This window comes from Macaca fascicularis, chromosome 5 (genome assembly GCF_037993035.2).
Source record: "Macaca fascicularis isolate 582-1 chromosome 5, T2T-MFA8v1.1".
Taxonomy (NCBI): domain Eukaryota; kingdom Metazoa; phylum Chordata; class Mammalia; order Primates; family Cercopithecidae; genus Macaca; species Macaca fascicularis.
In genome coordinates, this window is record NC_088379.1 from 4,962,812 (window position 1) to 4,985,260 (window position 22,449).

The 22,449-nt window shown below is 56.9% G+C and overlaps 1 protein-coding gene across 50 annotated transcripts in view; it reads left to right on the forward strand.

The window, feature by feature from the left end:
* ABLIM2 (actin binding LIM protein family member 2) overlaps window positions 1–22,449 on the forward strand; it is a 218,272-nt gene that overhangs the window by 71,438 nt on the left and 124,385 nt on the right. For all 50 annotated transcript variants that reach the window (XR_012434605.1, XR_012434606.1, XR_012434617.1 and 47 more), the window contains exons 5-6: window positions 7,889–8,015; window positions 10,919–11,012. Coding sequence is in view for 16 of the 50 variants with exons in the window: in XM_074039373.1 (XP_073895474.1) it covers window positions 7,889–8,015; window positions 10,919–11,012 (221 nt within the window). In the remaining 34 variants the exon portion in view is untranslated. The remainder of the gene's footprint in view (window positions 1–7,888; window positions 8,016–10,918; window positions 11,013–22,449) is intronic.

The following is a 22,449-nucleotide window of genomic DNA, read 5'->3' on the forward strand; positions in this document are numbered from 1 at the left end:
AGGTGCTGAGTGGGGGCGTGCTGAGTGGGAGGTGCTGAGTGGGGGGTGCTGAGTGGGGGCGTGCTGAGTGGGGGCGTGCTAAGTGGGGGCATGCTGAGTGGGGGGTGCTGAGTGGGGGCATGCTGAGTGGGAGGTGCTGAGTGGGGGCGTGCTGAGTGGGAGGTGCTGAGTGGGGGGTGCTGAGTGGGGGCGTGCTGAGTGGGGGGTGCTGAGTGGGGGCATGCTGAGTGGGGGGTGCTGAGTGGGGGCATGCTGAGTGGGAGGTGCTGAGTGGGGGCGTGCTGAGTGGGAGGTGCTGAGTGGGGGCATGCTGAGTGGGGGCATGCTGAGTGGGGGGTGCTGAGTGGGGGATGCTGAGTGGGGGCGTGCTGAGTGGATGGGTGTGCTGAGTTGGGGGATGCTGAGTGGGGCGTGCTGAGTGGGAGGTGCTGAGTGGGGGGTGCTGAGTGGGGCGTGCTGAGTGGGAGGTGCTGGGGAGGGCTTAGCAGGGGGGTGCTGAGTTGGGGGCGTGGTCTCTGCAGTGCCCAGGGACAGGGCCTGACAAACAGGGGCCCAGAGCAGCAGCAGCGGCAGTGAACCGCTGTGGATAAATGTGAGGAGGCAGCCAGGGATGGAAGTTTCCGGGGCTCTCGTGCCGCCAAGCCTTTGCACTGGCTGTTTTCTCCACCCCATGTGTCTCTCCTGCTCTCCCATCTAATGCCCACTGCTGCTTTCGCCCGGCTCTAGCACATCTCCTCCAGGAAGCCTTCCAGGTCTCCTTCGGGTCCTTTCCCTCTGGCATTCACTCCCCTCAGCTCCCCTCTGTTAATTCCAGGCTACCTGGGACCCCTTTGGACCCCCGAGAACCCGTAGAAGAGCACTGAGCTCCGGGCTCCCGCAGTCAGGGGCGCTCGGGTTCACTGCTCCACCTCCCAGGAGTTAGGCCAGGTGTGTATGCAGTGGGGGCTCAATAAATGCTTCTTGAATTAGGAAGCAGGAGGTCGTTAGTGTGAAAAAAAACAAATGCCAGCCAAAGTGTCAGGGGTTTGCAGGTGTGGGGCCAAGTATCAGCAAGAAGGGGGCAGCCAAGTGGCCTTTCCCAGCTGGGGTGGCTCTGCTGGGGCATGAGATGGCACACAGGCTCTGGGAGGGGAGCCCGGCACACCAGGACCCACCGCTGCTAGGCACCTGCTGCAGAAGCCCACTCTGAGCACCGTGGTCACTGTCGTGTCCCCAGAGGCAGGGCCACGTGTCCCCAGACGGAGGAGAGGTTTCTACTGATTTCTGGAGTCAGCATCTTGCCTGCAATTAATTTCCTCTCCTGTGTCAAATGCCTCCTTTCTCCCCCACTTTGTCTGCTGTGTTGAGAGTGTCTATAGAGGCGATTCCACTTCCAGCCTCCCAGGAGTGCGGCGTTGGCCCTGGGAGCTGGCTATAATTTGACTCTGTGAAACGAAGCGAAGCCTGCATCCCTTGGAACGAAGTTTGCAGCAGCACTGGGTGGGGAGGGTGCTGCTTTGGGACTTGCTAGGAAAGTCCTCCATTCAAAAATCTCTCTCCAGCTAGGGCCTGGATTGATTGAATTTTTTTTTTTTTAACGTAAACGTGGTTTTATTTAATGCCTTTTATCCATCTTTGAGAATTTGGCTTCACAAACAGTAGTACTGTTAAAATGAAGTTCAGATAGTAATCAAAAGCTCTATGGCAAATTTTAAAAGGGGGAGATCAGTTTTAAAGTTTGTCCAAAGCTTCCTGGCAGCCAAATTAAAAAGGGAAACATGGGCTGGGCACATTGGCTCACGCCTGTAATCCCAGCACTTTGGGAGGCCGAGGCGGGCGGATCACCTGAGGCCAGGGGTTCCAGACCAGCCTGGCCAAAGTGGTGAGACCCCAGCTCTACTAAAAATACAAAAATTAGCTGGGTGTGGTAGTGCCCGCCTATAGTCCCAGCTACTCAGCAGGCCGAGGCAGGAGAATCGCTTGAACTTGAGAGGCGGAGGTTGCAGTGAGCTGGGATTGTACCACTGCCCTCCAGCCTGGGTGACAGAGTAAGACTGTCAAAAAAAAAAAAAAAAAAAAAAGCGGGGTCGGGGGGATGGAAATATGACCAACCACAGAATCACTGTCTGAGATTTTTTTTTTTTTGAGGTTTTCAAAAATACCCTTGGCAGAAAGACTCTGCCCTCTCCAAATGTAAATTTATTTTGAAATATCAAATTTGCATTTTCAAAGAACAAAGCTCCCAGGACCCCTAGACATCTAATAATGTAACCTGCCCCTTCCCCCAACCTGTGGTGAGAATCCTGAGCTTAGAACCATTTCTGCGCCTAGAAAGCATTGAGCAGCAGTCCTGGCTCCTGTGTGGATGTCTGCAGTCTTCCCGGTCCGGCCTGCTTTTGTTGCCCCAGCAGCTGTGCCTGGAGGAGCTCTTCTGCAGGTGCAGGTGTGCCCTGTACATGGCAGGAGTGGGTGTGCTGGGTGCTCAGTGTCCGTCAGGGGGCAGAAGTACCAAGGGGTGGGCCAAGGCTTTTCAAGTCCAAAGCAAGTGAGCTTACCCCGCTAGGGCCAGAGGCTGTCTAAGGAGGTGGCCTTGGCTCTGAAACTGGAGACACAGGCTGAATTCCAGCAGGTGGGTCTGGAAGGGGGAGGGTGCTACAGGTGAGAAGAGAGTGCAAAGACTGAACACACCTGTGAAATGTGCTGGGGGCACCCCCCCAGACCCATGTAAGTGGACGGGGCTGCAGTGTGGCACCCCCCAGACCCTTGAGTGGACAGGGCTGCAGTGTGGGCACCCCCCAGACCCGTGTGAGTGGACGGGGCTGCAGCGTGGGCACCCCCCAGACCCGTGTGAGTGGACAGGGCTGCAGCGTGGGCACCCCCCAGACCCGTGTGAGTGGACAGGGCTGCAGCGTGGGCACACCCCAGACCCGTGTGAGTGGACGGGGCTGCAGCATGAGCACCCCCCAGACCCGTGTGAGTGGACGGGGCTGCAGCGTGGGGGTGGGGAACAGGAATGACACTGAGACAGCAACACCAGATGGCAGCTTCCTCCAAAGCCACGCCATGGTGTTCTCGGTACATCTGGAGGCCATGAGGAGCCACAGATGGTTGTGGAGTGGGGTAGAGTCCAGTCAGTCCGGAATGTAGGAAGCAGCACCGTCTGCCTGGCCGGCTTGCCGGGTCAGGGGACAGCAGGGCGGGGCCTCACGTGGTTGCCTGTGTGGCTGCCCTTCCCTGGGGAGGGGAGAGTGGCTGGCTCTTGAGGCAGAGCTCAAGCTTGAGGCCCGTGGCCCTGAGCTTCCCTCTGCTGCCCCAAGCAGGCCACTCAGGAACAAGAAATCCTTTAGGGTGGGCCACACAGGCGCCTTCCAGGAGGAGCAGCCAACACCCCGCAAGCCTCGGCTTCCCCACCATGCTCGTTGGGGGGTCCCCTGTGTCCCTGAAGCTCTGCTCCTTCCTGTGAGCCCCAGCTCTCCAGTGCTGACCCACTGCTGGTCACGAGCCTGCCACAGGTTGGCCCTCCCGGAGTGCGAGCGCCGCGTGCCGACCCAGAGGCAGCTCTGAGCCCAGCTACCCGGGGTGGACCCTGCACTCACCACTGGGGGCCGAGGGCAAGAGGTGTCCCCTCTCTGGGCCTTCGATGTGGGCGTGGGGCCAGCCAGGGTGTGGGTGGCAGGCTGGCAACTGGGGAAGATGGGCTTGGCCTGGGGAAAAGGGATGGCGAGCAGCTCCATCCATGCTGAGAAGACCCCACGTGTACTTCTTGGGCCTGGCTGCCGTGCTCTTTAGCTCCACCCCCTCGACCTGGGGAGGCCCCACCAGAGTGAGGGATGAAGGGGCGGGAAGGCGTGTGTGCAGTCCCAAGGTCCCGGGCCCAGGGATGGGGCTTTAGGGTCCTCCACTCTTCCAGCGACAGGGTTGACCACCTGGACTGTGGCACGTGGAGTCCCTGTGTTCTCTGCTCCTGCAAGGGTAGTGCTAAGAGGGTGGATGCCCGGACCAGAGCCCCTGCCCCCTTGCTGGCTGCCTGGGAAACAGGAGAGCCTTGGGGTGAGGCTGGGGGGTAAACCCAGGAGCTCCCGCTGCTCCCTGGCTGCCTAGGAAACAGGAGAACCCCTGGGTGTGCCTCCCAGGATCCTCGCAGGAGCCCCCGCCCCTCTCTGGGCTCATGGCAGGCCTGTGTCCCAGTCTAGTCCTGACTGCAGTGCACTGGGGCTGAACTTGAACATGTTTTATCTTTTCCAGCGGCTTTTCCTCCTCCGGTACAGGTTCCTAAATGAAACTGCAAGCCAAGTTCATGGAGTTTAATCACTTTCAAGTTTTGGAGCTCGGTCAGAGTCCTTGTTTCCAAAACTCAATCTCAGATTTGATCTAGAATCTGAGACTCCCCCTACTCCCCGACCCCAGTTAGACCTGGGGTGCTGCAGTGGGGGTCTGGCTCCTGCACCTGCACCCCCTGAACTCCCAGCTGAGGCTCCAAGAGGCTGCCTGGCACATCCTAGCCACCCCCCACCACAACCACCCCCACCATGACCACATCTGGTGGAAGAGGGAGCATTTTGGGGAAAATAGAAAAGCGGAAAGTTCTAGGAGGGTTATGCTGTTGCTGCTGCTGGCAGTGCCAGCCAGGATGTACGGGCACGTGGCCAGCTGACATTGGGGTGTCCTGAGGCCCCTTCTGCCCTGCTAGGGACATTCTGCCACTGACAGCTTTAGTCCACAGCCTGTGTCACACAGGACTCTGAGCTGCCATGTGCAGAGCCCACAAAGAAATATGGAGCTCCAGATGTGTTTAGAAAGTGAGGATGTGGTTTCCATGGCAACACTCCTTTTGCACCTTGCTCTTATCTCCACGTGTACTGCTGATAAGAGAATGAGGGGGCCGAGGCAGGTGTGAGGTTGGCATCCCCCCTGCAGCTTGGAGCTCAAGGTCAAGGAAGCTTCTTGGCAGGGGAGGGCGCCGGCCAATATGGTAGGAGGCAGAGTGGCGGAGATGCCCGCAAGGGCATCCCAGAGGAAGCAGGCCTCCCGCGAGGGGCCCACCTGGTGACAACAGCAGTGGCAGTGAGATCAGAGGTGGGCCCACCTCACCAGTCAACGTGTGTGCATTTATTCACGGGTCACACAAGCCCTCACTCCAGGGGCACACAGAAGTGAAGTGACTTCCCCAGGTCACAGCCGGTGGGGGGCAGAGCTGGGATCTGACCACTGCTCTCTGTTGCCTGTCCTCTGGTCACCACACAGCCCTGTGTGCTGTGCTCCCTTGACGTGCAGACAAGCCAACAGAGGCTCGGATCAGGGATCTCAGCTCCAGTACCATTCATATGTAGGGCCAGAGAGCCCTTTGGTGAGGGCAGCTGTCCTGGCAAGGTTAGCATCCTGTGTCCACTACCGACTAGATGCCTGGAACCCTCTCCAAGTTATGACAGTCAGAAGGGTCATCAGACATTGCCAAATGTCTCTTGGGCAAAAGTGCCCCACGTTGAAAGCCACTGCCACAGACCTTTGCAAAATGTGCCTTATCACCTGCTAAGTGGGGGGAGCCAGGAGGCTAAGTCTGGGCTGTGCGTCGTCTGCCTCTGCAGAGACAAGGGAAGGAGCGTGGCGAAGCGGGTGATGTGGGGGTCGCCTCCTGGACTTGAGAAGGGTGGAGGCATCCTCTTACTTTGGTTCCCATTCATTCATTCATTCATTCATTCCCCCACGTGTCTCTCAAGCCCGCAGCCTGTGCTGGGCACCCAGGGTCCTGAGATGAGTAAGAGGCCCCCCTTCCCTTGGAGTTTGAATCTGCTCTCTGGCTGTTTTCCAAAGTAGCATGTGAATTTGCACAGCGTGGTCACTTAGGAAATCCTGAGCTTGACCAACAGCTTTGTGAGTGTTCGTTTGTTTTAATTGTTAAAAACAATGACTCAGGTCTCTGCCAAAAGAAACTAAGGAGGCCATGCACAGAAGCAGCCTCCGCTGAGCTCTTACCACGCAGCAGGCCCACGTGGGGTCTCGCCAGTGCTCACTGTTCACCCAGGACACAGAGGCTTTGGGCCAGGTCCTCTGTGTAAATTAGCACTGGATCTGGGCAGGCACCAAGTGCGGAGGTGATCGCTCCACCCCACGATGAGGAAATGGGGGCTCCCGCAGGAGGAACACGCTCTGTGTGACCCAGCGCCTAGTGGGGGCCAGGATTTGTACCCAGCGCATCAGGCCCTGGGGCCACCTTCTTTCCATCTTGGGTGGAGGTGTCCTTGGGCGCGAGGGTCCCTGCTTGGTCTGTGAAGTACTCAGGGGCTCCTGCAGGTGGCAAGGCCCTGTTTGTCAGACACCCTCTTCCTGCCTGTCCATCACGGGGTCTGGGGCCTGCCCTTGTCATGCCCCCAACACACAACCACACCCTTAAACACACGCAGACACACACTTCCACAAACACACACACACTCACACACAGACACACACTTCCACAAACACACACACATTCACATGCAGATACACACTTCCACAGACACACAGACACACTCTCACACGCAGACACACACTTCCACAGACACACACACACTCACACACCCAGACACACACTGCCACAGACACACAGACACACTCTCACACCCAGACACACACTGCCACGGACACACAGACACACTCTCACACCCAGACACACACTGCCACAAACACACACTCTCACATGCAGACACACACTGCCACAGACACACAGACACACTCTCACATGCAGGCATATTCACACATGCAGACACAAACACATACATAGACACACTCATGCACCAGTCACACACACCGACACACATTCAGCTATGACAGGTGCAGGTCCCTGGAGTGAGGGCGTGTATGATCCGTGAATCAATGCACACCTGGGTGGTTGACTCAGTGGGCCCTGCTCTGTCGCAGTTGCTGCTGCTGTTGTCACCAGGTGTTCACCTTGCGAGAGGCCCTTTCCCTTGGGGATGCCGTCATGGGTGTCTCTGTCACTGCCTCCCACTCCCCACCCCTGACCTCATATATTCACAGGAAGACTCACGGGGAGACTCAGGTGACATACAAATGCACACAGTCCCGTAAGATGCAGCCACATACTTACAGTCACACGCTATGCACACAGATGCACACGCACTCACCCACATCCCACGCAGGCTCATGCACCAGGCTCTCCCCAGCTCCCCAGCCTGCTCCACCTGCTCTGCCAGGGGCACCCCTGCCTGCAGCACGCCCATGATGCTGGCTGTGGAGCCCCTGGTGTGGTGGCTCATAGGGTGGAGGGACTGTGGGCCACGGGCTCAGAGCAGGGCCAGAAGCTGGAATCCCTGTGCATAAAGACCAGGCCCTAGGACATGGGGCAAGTGAGCAGGGCAGGCACGGCTGGGAGGGACAGAGAGGGCACCAGGGGGCCAGGCAGGGGCCCACGAGGCAGGTGGCCATGGGGTGGACAGTGCCAGTCACTGTGGGGACGACAGGAAGAGAGAAGGTGGGTTTGGCTGGCTGGGTGTGGCAGGAGAGCTCCCAGGGGTGACTGGGTTGGGGGCTGGTGGCTGGCTCAGCCCTCTCTAGTGCGGTCCATTTCCCTTCGGAGGGCACATCGAGTCACAGTTGGGTTCAACCTGGCACGTCTCTGTGCCGGGAGCTGACTCCACTCTCCTGCAAGACAGGGCCTCTGTTTCTTCATCTAGGCTTCCCCGGCTCACAGCCCAGGCTGCATGCAGTCAGCGCTCAATGCATGCAGGATGAAACTTCCCCAGTTGCCTTCCCTGTGCTCCAGAGACTGCTGTGTGAGAGGCTCCTCCCAGCTGCTCGTCTGCCCCGCCCCTCTGGCTGCCCCAGGGGCCTTCACGGAGTCTGGAGAGCAGGGGGCCTCCCCCACACCTCTCACAATGGTGGGGGTGTCCGTGTTCTGTTCTCTTTCTTCCAGGTTGTGGGGGCTGCGGCACAGAAATCAAGAACGGCCAGGCCCTGGTAGCCTTGGACAAGCACTGGCACTTGGGCTGTTTTAAGTGCAAGAGCTGTGGGAAGCTCCTGAACGCCGAGTACATCAGCAAGTAAGTGGGAGGAGGGCTCCAGTGAGAGCCTCCGCTCAGGCTTCCCTACTCTGCAGGGGTCCCGCACTCTGCACGTGTCCCAGGCACCACCATCTCTGCGTCTCTCCTATTCCTCACGCAGCTACTCTTATCCTGCCGCTGGGTGAGAAACATGGTCCAGAGCCTAGCGAATCTGTCCTGAAAGCCTTGTGTCCCCCTTCCCTGGCCAGCCCTGGCTTCTCTAACGGCGTTTGCAGCTTCCAGCTCCTTTTTTATGGATGAGAAGCAGAGCTGCCAGGGCTGCCAGGGCTGAGTTTTTGAAGTGCCTTCCCTCTCCGTCTCAGTCCCCCTCCACCATCCCCATGGGATCAGCTGCCCTTTCTGGCACCTGGATATGCTGCAGGAGGTGAAGCAATGTCAGCAGAGGCCAGCACGGGGATGAGGAGAGGGTCTGACCATCGCAGGTGTCAGGGCTGGGGCCCCGCAGCCACTCACTCTGTCTTCTGCAAGGCAGGGGCCCCTGGGACGGCTGCCACCGGCACCAAACATGTCCCACAAATGTGCAGTCAAGCTGGGGTGGTGGCCGGTTTGGGAACTGGGTAAGCCTTCTGGGAAGATCATGGCCTTGAATGGAGGCAGCTCAGGGCCAGGAGCTGGGGGTGGGTTTTAACCCTGGTGGGGTCGGGGACCTGAGGCAGGCAAGCCTTCTGCATGGCGCAGGTGAGGGGCGAATATGTGGACGAGCGGACAGAGGGCAGCTCCTCTGAGCGCAGAGGGCCCCTTCCTGGGAGCTAGAAGGTCTTTTGTCTACACTGTGCTTATTCTCAATGCCCAATGGGAGCAAAATCATCACAGGAATTGAGGGAGATGAAAAACGTCCTGTGATAAAACTGCACGGAGTGAGGCGCACACACACACACACACACACACACGCAGATGCATGCACATTCGAGCGCGTGTCACACGGAACCTGAATCACGTCCGTGGATGTGCCCGTGTTCACTTCCTGGCTGAGAGTATATACTAATTCTGCATCACCACTGGGGGAAACTGGGTGAAGGGTACATGAGACCTCTCTGTGTTGTTTCTTACAACTGCTGTGGAATCTGCAATGATCTCCAAGACATCATTTTAAGTAAAACCTCCAAACCGAGGTGAGCTTGCACCCAGGGTGAGGGACCTGTGGGGCGCATGAGTTTCCCCGCCTGTGTCACAGTCAGCCAGGGACCGCCCGGTGTGGTGCACGCAGCCCCGTGCAGGCGGCAGGCCCCTCCCGCAGCGTTGGCAGCTCACCCACACCCTGCATGTTACTTAGCAGCCTCCAGAGCTGTCCCAGAATTGACGAGGAGGGCGTTGGTGTTGCCATGGAGATGTTATCTTTAACCTCCCATTTGCTGCAAATACACCCATTTGTGGGTTATTACAGGAGTCCTGAGGTCAGCGGCATTTGGAAGTAAGCCTGAAGACTCATTTTGTCTCCCTCTCACGTGGAAGGAAGGGCTGCCACTCTCTCTCAGCGGCAGCTTAGCCCAGCTGTGGGCCACTTCCAGACTGCAGCCAGAGAGGGGCACCCAGGCCCGGGGCTCATGACCCCACATCCTGGGGACCTAGCAACAGTACAGAGGTTGCAGGAAAAGAACGTGAGCTGGGGTCTAATCCACGGCAGCCTGGCAAATCCTCCCTTCTGTAGCAGCTGTGTAAAAACTCAAACCAAATTTGGAACACTACAGCAACTTCAGCGATGCTGGAGGGGGGCGCGTTGGAGTGGCAGGCACCCCACTTTGTGCCAGTCACCCCCACACCTGCTGGGTGTGGCCAGGGCTGAGAGGACAGCCCTAGTTAGTAATGACAATGGCTTCAGCCACCTTGGAAAGGGCCTGCCATTCTCTTCATTCGTCCTTACTATTATTTCCCCCATTTTGCAGATGAGGAAGCTGAGGCTCAGAGAGGTTAAGGACTTGCCCAGGGTCACACAGCTGGGATGTGGCATTTGAATGCAGGCCTGTTCACTTAACCACGGCTCAGCAGCACCTCCCCGCACCGAGTGTGGCCACTGCCAACCTGCCCTCCCCGCATCTGTGCAGCCATCCCTCCTGGCATGTTGATCTCTTAATAATCATGAAAACAGGTGTGAAGATCATGATAACAGGAGCTGTGCCAGGATGACCCTGCAGATGCTTTTCTCTATAGCTCATTTATGCAGGCTCAGAGAAAGCCACTGCTGGAGGTGCAGGCCCAGGATGACGGGCATTCGACACCAATTCCCTGAGCCCCGTGCTCCTGGCACATAGTAGGCAGGTCGCATGTGTGCGTGGGGAAAGGGGACGGACACGTCTGTGCAGCCCTCCTGCTTTTTCCTGCACTACAGAAGGCCAGGCCCCTCCATGTGTGGCCAGAGTCAGCCTTTGTCACCCCCTCGTATTTGGGGACTGTGATGCAGGGCAGGATGCAGGGGGGACAGTGAAGTCTCGTCCTAACCTACGACACCCTCCCCTGGGCTTTCTGTCATACTCCAACCCCATCCCCAATGTGGGCGCCCTTACTGTCCCCCCTTTTTGGCTCACAGTTTTCTGAGGTGCCCCAGATGTTGAACTTTGAATGGAAGGAGCCAGAAAGAAGAGTCAGGTCTGCAGAAGCAGCTCTCGTTCCCCAGAAGCTGCTGCTGTCTTCCCCTCCCACCCACTGGGCAGGTGGCCTGGCCTGTGCTCCTCAGTTTCTTCGTCTGTGAAATGGGACCATTGTCGTCCTATTTCTCGTGGGGCTGGTGTCCGTGTGACACGGTCTGTTGGAGGCGTTGTTACCTGGGCAGGAGGAGGTGGACATTCTCCCACTTTGAGGGCAGACCTTCTTGTTGGTGAGGGTTGTTAGATCTCAAGGGTCCTCGGGTGACCCTCGCCCTGTGCTGACTGCCTGTCTCACTGCAGGGACGGCCTGCCCTACTGCGAAGCTGACTACCACGCCAAGTTCGGCATCCGCTGTGACAGATGTGAGAAATACATCACGGGGCGTGTGCTGGAGGTGAGTGCTGTGGGCCGGGCCCCCGCCCTCTCTGAGCTAGGGCCCAACCGCACCCTGGGAGTTGACTGGGAGATTTGTGTGTGTTTGTGCAAGAGTCTGTCTGGCTGCAGCTTCGCCTCGCTGCTCCTGCCAGCTCAGCCACTGGACGCCAGCTGCCCAGGGCCTGCCCTGTGCCATCTCCTCCAGGAAGCCTGCCTTGTGATGCTCTCTTCTGTGCCACTTGACAAATTCAGAGCATGTGGGAAGTGCTTTGAGATGTTTTGGCCCAACCGTTTGCTGTCTCAATTGGGACTCAGAGGCACGGAAGATGGAAGAGAGCACACAGCAGGACCTCGTCCCCACAGGAGGTGCAGCGGGGCCACCCGGCAGGCAGCGCAGATAGCAATTATATGGCGGGAGCTTCTGAGGTGCTGATAGCGTTGTGTTCCTTGGTCTGGGAGGTAGTCATGTGGCCATGTTCCCCGTGTGCAAATTACATGTTATGCCCTTTTCTACATTTTGTTCAATAAGATAAATCCCATGGAGCAGCCAGGACCAGAACCCCGCCCTCCCCATCCCTCCACCCTGCAGCCCGCCCTCCAGATTCACAGACCCCTCCACCTCCACCCTGCAGCCTACCCTCTCCGGGTTCACAGAGTCCCCCACCCTCCAGCCTACCCTCTCCGGGTTCACAGAGGCCCCCACCCTCCAGCCTACCCTCTCCGGGTTCACAGAGGCCCCCACCCTCCAGCCTACCCTCTCCAGGTTCACAGAGGCCCCCACCCTGTAGCCCACCCTCTGGATTCACAGAGCCCCCTGACCCTGCAGCCCCTCCTTGGCTCAGTGCTGGGTGCTGGTCAGGCAGGTGGACCGTCTCCATCCCTGGATTGGCCCATGGTCCATGGGGGAAGCGACAGGTGACCGGGGGTTCTCGGGAATGGAGAGGGGCTGTGCCCAGCATGGGAGTCCCTCTCAAGGAGGTCGGAGGTCACAGGAGCTGGTCTCTGGGAGTTGGCTGGGGGGATAGGGCGGGGCTGGAGATGAGGATGTAGGGAGGGGCACTGAGGAAGGCTTTGGTGCAGGGAATGCCGGGCCGCATTGGAGTTTTAGAGCGCTCCCACTGGCTGCCGCAGAGGTCAATCTGGAGAGGGTGGAATGGGGTGAACCTTTGGCTCCCCTTTCCAGCTGCCACAGCTGGTACCCAACACCCAAGAGCATTCAGAACGTGGAGGGGAATGGAACCGTGAGCGCAGAGTTGCTTTTCTGGCACGAAAAAGACAGCTGGCAGAGAGCTGGACCTGACCTCAAGCCACTTTCTTTCAAACCCCCATCCAGCAACTCTACCTGGTGGGGGGACAGGGCTGGCCACACTCATCCCAGTCCCAGTCACTGTGTCTCATTCCCCTCTGCTGCAGACTCCAGGGGGCGGGATGCCCCCACAGGAAGGGTCCTGGCCCTGCACAGCACTGTGCGCTTCTCTGTGGAGTGGTTCCAAGAGGGATGTCCTCCATTCTCATGGATGGGAGAAAGTTTGCAAAGTCCAGAGAGGTGCTAAGAAGAAAATAAAGCCACTGACTGTGCAATTGTAGTTAGCCTAACTTTCTGGCCAGTTTTCTTTCATTTTTCCTTTCCGTGTAATCACAGTTGATCTCAAACCATCTGTGCCATGTTGTATCCCAAACATCTCTGTGTTTCCCAACTCGGATTTCCTATTTAGCAGGTTCCCGGCTTATTATAAACTCCTCATAAGCATCTCTTCTTTTCGGTATTGTGGGGTCTTTTTCAGCGGCTTCATGGAGATACAGTTCACAGCATGCCCATTTCAAGGGCACAAGTCAATGGTTTTCTTTTTTCTGTTTTTGGAGGGGGTCTCACTCTGTTGCCCAGGCTGGAGTGCAATGATGTCATCACAGCTCACTGCAGCCTCACTTCCCAGGCTTCAGTGATCCTCCCACCTCAGCCTCCTGAGTAGCTGGGACTACACGTGTGTGCCACCACACCTGGCTAATTTTTGTAATTTTTGTAGAGATGGAGTCTCACTGTGTCACCCAAGCTGGTCTCGAACTCCTGAACTTAAGCAATCCACCTGCCTTAGCCTCCCAAAATGCTGGGATTACAGGTGTGAGCCACCGCACCCAGCCCATTCAATGGTTTTCTGTATCTCCACAGATATTTACAGCCATCAGCATAGTCAATTTTAGAACAGTTTCATCACCTTGGAAAGAACCCCGTACCTTTTAGCTATCACTCCTGTACCTGCAAGCCCTTGGCAACCACCATTCTACTTTCTGTCTCCACAGACTTCCCTTCTGGTCATTTCATATGAACGGAATCATAAAATATGTAGTCTTTCATGACCAGCTTCTTTCACATAGCTTGGTGTTTTCAAGGTTCGTTCAGACATAAGCTTTACTCTCGCTTCATATTTCATCATGACTCTCAGAATTACCAGGCTGGGCCGGGCGCAGTGGCTCAAGCCTGTAATCCCAGCACTTTGGGAGGCCAAGGCGAGCGCATCATGAGGTCAGGAGTTCAAGACGAGGCTGGCCAACGTGATGAAACTGTCTCTACTAAAAATACAAAAATTAGTTGTTCATGGTGGTGCATGCCTGTAATCCCAGCTACTCGAGGCTGAGGCAGGAGAATTGCTTGAACTAGGACCAGGAGGCGGAGGTTGCAGTGAGCCGAGATTGCTCCACTGCACTCCGTCCTGGGCTACAGAGCGAGACTCCATCTCAAAAAAAAAAAAAAAAAAAGAAAAAGAATTACCAGGCTGATCATTTATGGCTGGACACAGTGCCGCCTTCCAGTTTTTTACAACCATCAGTACCATTGCAGTGAACACCTTTTTTAAATTAATGCTTTGTTTGCATTTCTAATTTTTCCTAAGATATATTCACAGAAATGTAGAAGTTGAGTCAAAAACTAGGAACATTTTTAGTGTTCTTGATGGTTACTATAAATTGCTTTCTAGAAAGATTATACTGATTTACAATCTTGTCAACAAGATATAGTATTTCTCATCTAAACCATTGCCAACTTGATAGGTGGAAACATGGGATCTTGCTTTTTTCATTTCTTTTTTTAGAGATGGGGTCTTCCTCTGTCATCCAGGCTGCAGTGCAGGGACGCAGTCATACACCTTGCAGCCTCAACCTCTTGACCTCAAGCAATACTTCCTCAGGCTCCCAAGTAGCTGGGACTACAGGCATGCAATACCAATCTTGGATAATTTTAAAAATTTTCTTAGAGACAGGGATCTTGCTGTGTTGCCCCAGCTGGCCTGGAACTCTTGGCCTCAAGTGATCCTTCCATCTCAACCTCCCAAAGTGCTGGGATTAGAGGTGTGAGCCACCGCACCCCACAGGATCTAGCTTTAATTTGCCTTTCTTCAATCCCTAGTGAGGCCGAGTCTCCTTTGTTTTATTTATTTATTTATTTATTTATTTATTTATTTATTTATTTTTGAGACAGAGTTTCGCTCTTGTTGCCCAGGCTGGAGTGCAGTGGCACAATCTCAGCTCACTGCAACCTCCACCTCCTGGGTTCAAGCCATTCTTCTGCGTCAGCCACCTGAGTAGCTGGGATTACAGGTGTGAGCCACCACGCCTGGTGGATTTTTGTATTTTTAGTAGAGACAGAATGTCACCATGTTGGCAGGCTGGTCTCGAACTCCTGATCTCAGGTGATCCACCTGCCTCAGCCTCCCAAAATGCCAGGGTTACAGACGTGAGCCACCACGCCTGGTCTCTTGTCATTTTTAGCCATTCCTAATTCTTGTATTTCAGTTATCTGATGTAAATGTTGGCTGCTTATCTATTGGGGTCTTCATGCTTTCTGCGCAGGTGGATCACATAAGACTGCAGATGTTCTGTCTGCCCTATAAGTCTTTTCCTGGGTGGCGATCATATCTGATATTTATAGCCAGTGATGCATCCCAGGGACGACGTCCTGCCTGGCCCTCTCCTCTCTCTCCTTCTCCTGGGGCCGTGGCCTCTCCCTCCCTCACCCCTCCCCTTGCCCAGCCCTCGCTGGCACACTCTACCCTGTAGGAGATGGCAAGGGCTCTGGAGGAGCCTGCAGGATAGGATGGAGCCTGGCCTGATACACTACCTGGCACTCCAAAGCCACATTTCCGTTCTCTGCAGAGAACAGCCCAGACCTTCCACACTCTCCCGGACTGCGCTCCCTGCCCACACAGCGGCCCTGTCTTCTGCTTGACAAAGAGATGGCGGCCAGACCTCAGCGAGGGCAGCCTGGGTGGCTCACTCTCCATGAGACCCCATTTCTATCCTTACTCTCTCCCCTGACCTGCTGCTTCCCGCACACCACCCCCACCCCCAACACGCCTATGCCTGGGTCCAGCCCCTCTGGCCATCGCCCCCTCTGCCGTGCTTAATCCTGTCTCCTCCCCGTCTTCCCCAGCTTATCTGCCAAGGCTTCCTCCCCAGTGGTGTTTTAGACAGTGTTCGTCTCTCCCATTAAAAACAGCAGCCTGCAGCCTGGCATGGAAGTCCCCGCTGCAGAGACTCAGCCTCCCCTCTCCCTTCGAGGCGGCCCTCTCTGTGACCCTCCACCTGCACTGTCCCCGCTGTTCTGCAGATCTGGGGGCTTTGTGTGCAGGAAACCCTAAGGCCTTTAAGCCTCCTCTTACTGACTCCTCCCTGCCTCCCCAGGGGCCATTCAGGGCCTGCGTTCCCCACTCACGTGCTGTCCCTGACCCTGCTCCTCTTACACGCAGGTGGCTCTGATGCTCAGCCAGGCCAACGCCACATGCAGGCACACCCCCTCCCCCATATACACACCGCCTCCCACCGCTCACCTGGGTGTCCAGCTGGATCCACCCATGTGCCCGGCCATCAGCCACTGAGAGCCGGTGGCAGAGCCAGACTGGAGCCCGGGCCTCGCAGATTTCCCCCGACCCTTCATCTTCTCCTAGTGCACAGATGTGGGTTTGCATTTTTGGCTTAATAGCATAGCCACGTTGGAACATCTGGTGGCCTAAAGTGGGGTGCATCTTGGGTGCAGTCAGCTGCTGCTGTTGCTGCTGCTGGTGCAGGAACCTCACCTGCCTCGCCTTTCTGACATGGGCAGCAGCCCCCACACCAGAGAGGCCCTGGCCTGGGGTCAGGGGCAGACCCCACCCAAACTCTGGTTACTCTGCCTCAGGCACGATCCGCACTGGGTGAGCAAAGTGGGTTGCATCGGGCAGCCAGTGCCCCCCCCCGGCCCCTTGATGGGCTGGGAGGCAAGGGTCCCACATCTGCAGTGTAAGCATCTCTGGTATTTAATGCCAGATACAGAAATTGGGGTACACCCTGGTTCATCGGGAAGGAACCATCCTAATTCGAGGAGCAGGAGCAAAACAGGTCTGGGTTTTTTCCTCCTCCTCTGCTATGGAGGAGAAAGGGCCTCCCAGGGAAGATTAATGCTTTTGTTTTCGCCTCTGCCGGGGAGGCGAGTCTGTGGCGGCGTGGCTGAGTCGGCGGGCTCCACACAGCTCTGAGCATCCTCCCCGGGTGCAAGGTGGGAACCGCGGGCGGGGACAAGCCTGGCTCCGCAGAAGGGGAGCTGCTGCTGCTGCGGTGGCGCTGCCTGATGCTTGGCCCAGCGTGCCGGCGCCCAGCCGGGTGACAGTGGACTCCTGGGGTGCAGCAGGAGCAGGTGACAGACCGCTGGCTGAAAGTGAGGGCATCCACCCTCGCAGGCACCCGTTCCAGGGAGCGGGGCACTCAAGCAGGGCCGTCAGACTGGGCTCTGGTGCCCAGACACCGTGCAGGTAGGAAGCCTGGCCCGCAACTCCAAGGGGCTGATGGGGGCTCCCCGGGGCCAGGCGGGGCTGCGGGTAGGTGGGTTTTTGGCACAGAGCAGTCAGGTGTGAGACCTGGGAGCCACTTGTTCCCCCATACCCCATTTTGCCCCCCAAGGCGCTTGGCAGTGCCCCTGGCTTCTCTCTGCAGGACCCAAACACAGAGCATCCCAGGCTCCCACCACCAGCCGAGCCCTCGCCTGTGCTGTGTCTGCGTGTGGCGGGCATGGTGCCATCCTAAGTGCTGGCGCCCGTAGTGCCCGCCTGCCCGCGAAATGTGCATTTGGTGGTGACAGTGGGATTTTCCTTCCCCGTCGCTCCCTCAGTTTCTCCTAAACGTGCAGCACCCTCGTGTGTGTTGGCCTGCATCCCACCCATCTCTGCATGTCTGTCCTGATGAGCTGGCTCCTTGCTGGGGTCCTGTGGGAGCATGGAAGGGGCTGATATCTGTGCCCCACTCCTGGGCCGGGATGGCTGGCTAGGGATGGGGGAGGCACTGGGCTGTGGCAGCAGAGGTGGGTGGCGCCTGGCAGCAACTGCGGCAGAGCCGGCTCCTGGGGACGGATGGCACCGCCCCCACAGAGGGAGCTGGGACTCGGCAGGCAAATCCACGGGGACAGCGGTGTGACCAGCCTCTAGACCCGCGCTGCATAAAGGGAGAAGGTGTGGATGAGGGGAAGCCACTGGCTTCAGTGTTCAGAGCCCAGCCTTCCAGGGACTCCATCCCTCCCTCGCCCTGTCAACACCTCCCTGCAGAGGTGGGCGGGAGTGGGGGCGCCTCTTTCCAGCCCCACCCTCTGTTAACCCTGCCAGGGCCGAGGTCTGGGCCCCATGTGCCTCGTGCAGCCTGTGCCGGGGCCGTCTCCACGGCAACGAGAAGCCCAGCGTCCCCCTGGGACTTCGAATCAATTCCTCCTCCCTTTACTCCTCCCCTCCTCCTTCCCTCCCTCTGCCCCTCCTCTTTCCTTCCCCAGTCAACCACTCCCTTGTAGACCCTTCCTGGCCTCACCATGTGTTCCACCCTGGGCTAGGTGCTGGGTTCACGGAGACGCAGGTGACAGATCCCTGCCCCAGGGGAGGCTGGCAGGAAAGGGGGTGCCCAGGCTGTCTCTGCCCTGGGTCAGGGACCAGTTGAACATCATTCTTGCAACTGCAGGACATTTGTTCTTTGCTTCATCTTGTCTGTCTTGGGGCAGGAAGTGGCGATGACTCGTCATTGGGAGAAAACAAACCGTGTTTCCAAATAAATATACAGCATTTCTGAAGGGCAGAGGTGATCACGACTTCTCAAGTCCCCAACTTCTCTCGCTCAGAAGGAATACCTGTTTATCATAAAATAAGCCCAAATATTCATAGTGCCACCCCCGCAGCTAACTACTGCTGGCATCTAGAAGTCGTCCTTTTAGTTTTTGCACACGTGCAGATACACACATCCACAGACACACAGAGATATACACACACAGGCACCACCCACGGAAAACACACATGGACACACAGACACAGGAAGAAACACAGACACACACAGTCACACACACGAGACAGACACACACAGGCACAGACTCACATACACATAGGCCACACACAGGACACACAGACATACACACACAGACACAGATTATACACATACATAGACACATGCAGACACACAAGCATACAGAAAGACACAGATGACACAGACACACTCAGATACACAGATATATACACACACAAAGCACACAGACACACACACAAAAGGACACACAGATCACATACACGTACAAGACATGCAGACAGCACACTTAGGCACACAAACAACTCAGATGGAAATAAACACACAGAAACACATGATACAGCCAACATAAACACAGGGACACAGACACCAACACAGACACACAGAAAACACACACGGGTCCCACAGACACGTACACATAGACAACACATGGAGACACACAAGCACACGGAGAGACACAGACAACATTCATGGACACAACAACACATACACAGACAACATGTGGACACATGGACACAGAGACTGCACAGAGCAACACACAGACAACACACAAACACACAGAGAGACACTCAGGTGTGCACACAGACAACCAAGACAGCACACACGATGCACACACAGAAAGACATCCACACAGACACACAGGCAAAACATGGAGACACACAGACACGCACATGCGCACACACCCTTCGCCAGATCACCGCGTTCCTGCCTTGCCTCATGCCAGCAGCACATCAGAGCCCCTGGTCCTACCCTTCCATGCTGGCCTGTCATGTCCTCCCTCGCATCCGCTGATCCCTGGACAATGTGCTCATCACTGTCTTTGTAGCAGGACCCTCCGAGCCTGGACACGCTGAGTGCGTGTGAACATCCGCAGGCTGGATTCTGCCAGAGGCTTTCCCAAACTTAGTCAGTATTCTCTGGTCCTCTCGGGCCGCTCAGGCTGCCCTCCTGGGCACCGCGTTCCCTTGTTCAGAACGTCCCCACTGGACAGCTCCTCTGCCAGTGCCACTGCTGGAGGGGACACCGGGGTACAGCAGAGAATGAGGCCAGTAGGCCAAGCTCTTCTGAGGCTCACGCCCTAAAGGGAGCTGGGTAGAGAGGAAGAGGGAGCAGGGCCAGGAGTGAGTGCACTGGACAGGCCTGGGCCCAAGAGAAGCTGTGTTCCAAGGCACAGGGAAGGTCTGAGGAGGGCCCCAGAGCTCGAGGGGCCTTGCTGGGCATTGCTCAGAGTGGAGCCCTTCTTTCTGGGATGCAGTGGCCCCTGGGGATTCTGGGGACTCTGTCCTGGCCGCCAAACTCCCCCAGGGGGATCCCCTGCTCGTAGCTTTCATTTGTTTCTTTATAAATATCATTTTGTCTGTGCATCACGGTGATTAGGGCTTTTAAGATCTGGACTCAGCCGGGCGCGGTGGCTCAAGCCTGTAAATCCCAGCACTTTGGGAGGCTGAGACGGGCGGATCACAAGGTCAGGAGATCGAGACCATCCTGGCAAACACGGTGAAACCCCGTCTCTACTAAAAAATACAAAAAACTAGCCGGGCGAGGTGGCGGGCGCCTGTGGTCCCAGCTACTCCGGAGGCTGAGGCAGGAGAATGGCGTAAACCCGGGAGGCGGAGCTTGCAGTGAGCTGAGATCCGGCCACTGCACTCCAGCCTGGGCGGCAGAGCCAGACTCCGTCTCAAAAAAAAAAAAAAAAAAAGATCTGGACTCAGTTCTGGAAGTTCAGAAAGGAAACTAGAGCTCTGAACTGGGCCGGTGACTGTGTGAGGAGCAGCTGCTGGGAGCTGCCTGCCCCAGAGAGGCGCGGCCCGCAGGCCCAGCCCCAGCCCTCGGCTGAGCGGAAGCCTGGAGCGGGAAGGAGGGAGGGGAAGCGTGGCCGCTGTCCAGTGGGCAGAGGAGGCCTTTGCACCCGGATTCCGTGGTTGGATTCAGGGAGGAAAGGGGCCGCCTGCCTCAGGTGTGACGGGCTCATGGCAGAGAGGGCCGACCCATTCTCCAGAAGCCCAGAAACGGGGGCCACCAGCTCTCCTCTGCCAGGACAGGAGGGGTTTCTGGAGCCGGGGCAGCTTTGCCCCACTTCTGTCCTGCTGGCCCTGCTCTGCGCATCACAGTGGGGGTGTCCCTAAAGCCTCTGCCCTCTGACCCGGCACTGGCTGAGGACCTGTGGTCACCCTGAGCCATCACAGGCTGTGGGTCTGCGTCCCTGGCACCCCGTTCTGCCGTATTAAAGATGACAGCCGCCCCTCGGAAGGCACAAGATGGTCTTCCTAAAACCATGCGCTGCAGTCTTTCAGCTGCTCGTCTATTTTGAAAGCTGAGCCATCTTGAGCCCCACACGGGCGATGCTGGGACTCCCACCTGCCTGGGGAGCTGTGCACTCACTGGAACCACCAGCGGCCGAGGTTTCAGGCACTCCTTGGGTGGCAATTGGGAGGATGTGGCCAGTGTGCCAATGACTGGGACATCCCAGTCACTATGAGAGAAAAGGAGTGACAATAGGAGGTGACACGGGGAATGAGGACACTTCTAATTTTTTTTTTTTTTTTTTTTTTGAGACGGAGTCTCGCTCTGTCGCCCAGGCTGGAGTGCAGTGGTTGGATCTCAGCTCACTGCAAGCTCCGCCTCCCGGATTTATGCCATTCTCCTGCCTCAGCCTCCCAAGTAACTGGGACTACAGGCGCCCGCCACCTCGCCCGGCTAGTTTTTTGTATTTTTTAGTAGAGACGGGGTTTCACCGTGTTAGCCAGGATGGTCTTGATCTCCTGACCTCGTGATCCGCCCATCTCGGCCTCCCAAAGTGCTGGGATTACAGGCTTGAGCCACCGCGCCTGGCCCCTAATTTTTTATTCCATCAGCCCCTCGATGGCCACCTGTGACCCACTGGTTCTCAGCAGGAAGTATGGGGCAGGGATGGGGTGACCTGTGCCATGCTGGTACCTTCCAGCTAAATGTCCTCTGGAATCACAGAGCCCGGTTATACTACCCCAGCCTGAGAGGGAGGGACAGGCCTCTCCGTCTTACACACGGGGACACTGAACCCCAGCAGGTGACATGGAGCCTGAGTCACAAAGCCAGAAACGGAGACTCTCAGGCTGGAATCTGTCACCTCCATGGCTTTGGCCACGAGCCTGGGACAGGCCTGAGCACCTGCAGGTACATTTACTCTGTCCACTTGACAGCCCCATGGTGTCCCCCAGGGCCTGAGGACGCAGGCACTCCAGCCCTGCCTCTTCACCACAGGTGGATTCTTCCAGAACATGGAGCATCCTTAAAATGTAACAGTTTGGCTGTTGACTCTCACGCTTTGTGAGTGGCCCAAACTGTAAGTGAGGGTGCTGGCTGCCCCTGGCCACACAGCTGTGCCATCACTGGAAAGGGTGCAGAGCTGGCACTGGCTCAGACTTGGTTCTAACTCTGCTGCGTGGTTTCTTGGACCCCAGGCTGCTCCTCTGTGCCATGGGCCGGGCCGTGGCACGTACAGCGTGGAAGGTTTCTGTCTCTACCTCCAGTGCGGTAGGAGCTCTGCCACCCTTCCTTTTCCTGCGTCTGTGCGTTGGTTGTGGGGGGAGTGCTGTTGACAGGGAGCCGGTGAGCTAAGGATGCAGTTAATTCCATGTTCTGAGGCCCCTGACCTGCAGGGGCTCAGCCACAAATGTCCCCGATTGTCCCCAGGGCTCATGGAGTCTTCCCAGGAGACAGCATCCAGCCCGCCTGCTTTGGATCCTGGCTCCTCATTCTCTCAATGACATGGCCTTGGGTAGGCCTCGTTGCCTCCCTGAGGCTCGACCTCCTTCTCTGGAAAACAAGGAGTGACAATAGTGCTCACCCCAAAGGGCTGCCGTGAGGATGAACTTGAGGCAGGCAGAGCACCTGACACGATGCTTGGCATGTGGTTGGTCATTTAAAAGTTGGCCGTTTGGGGATCAACTCTTCTTTAACAAATTGAGGTGACATTCATGTAACATACAATTAGCCATTTAAAATGTTCAGTGGCATTTGGTGCGTTCATAGTATCACGCAATTTCCAGTTCTCTCTAGTTCCAAAACTTTTTCGTCACCCCGAGAGGAAACCTCACCCCCACTAGGCAGTTACTCCCCATTGCCTCCTCCCCCAGCTCCTGGCAGCCACCTGCTTTCTGTCTCCGTGGATTTGCCTGCTC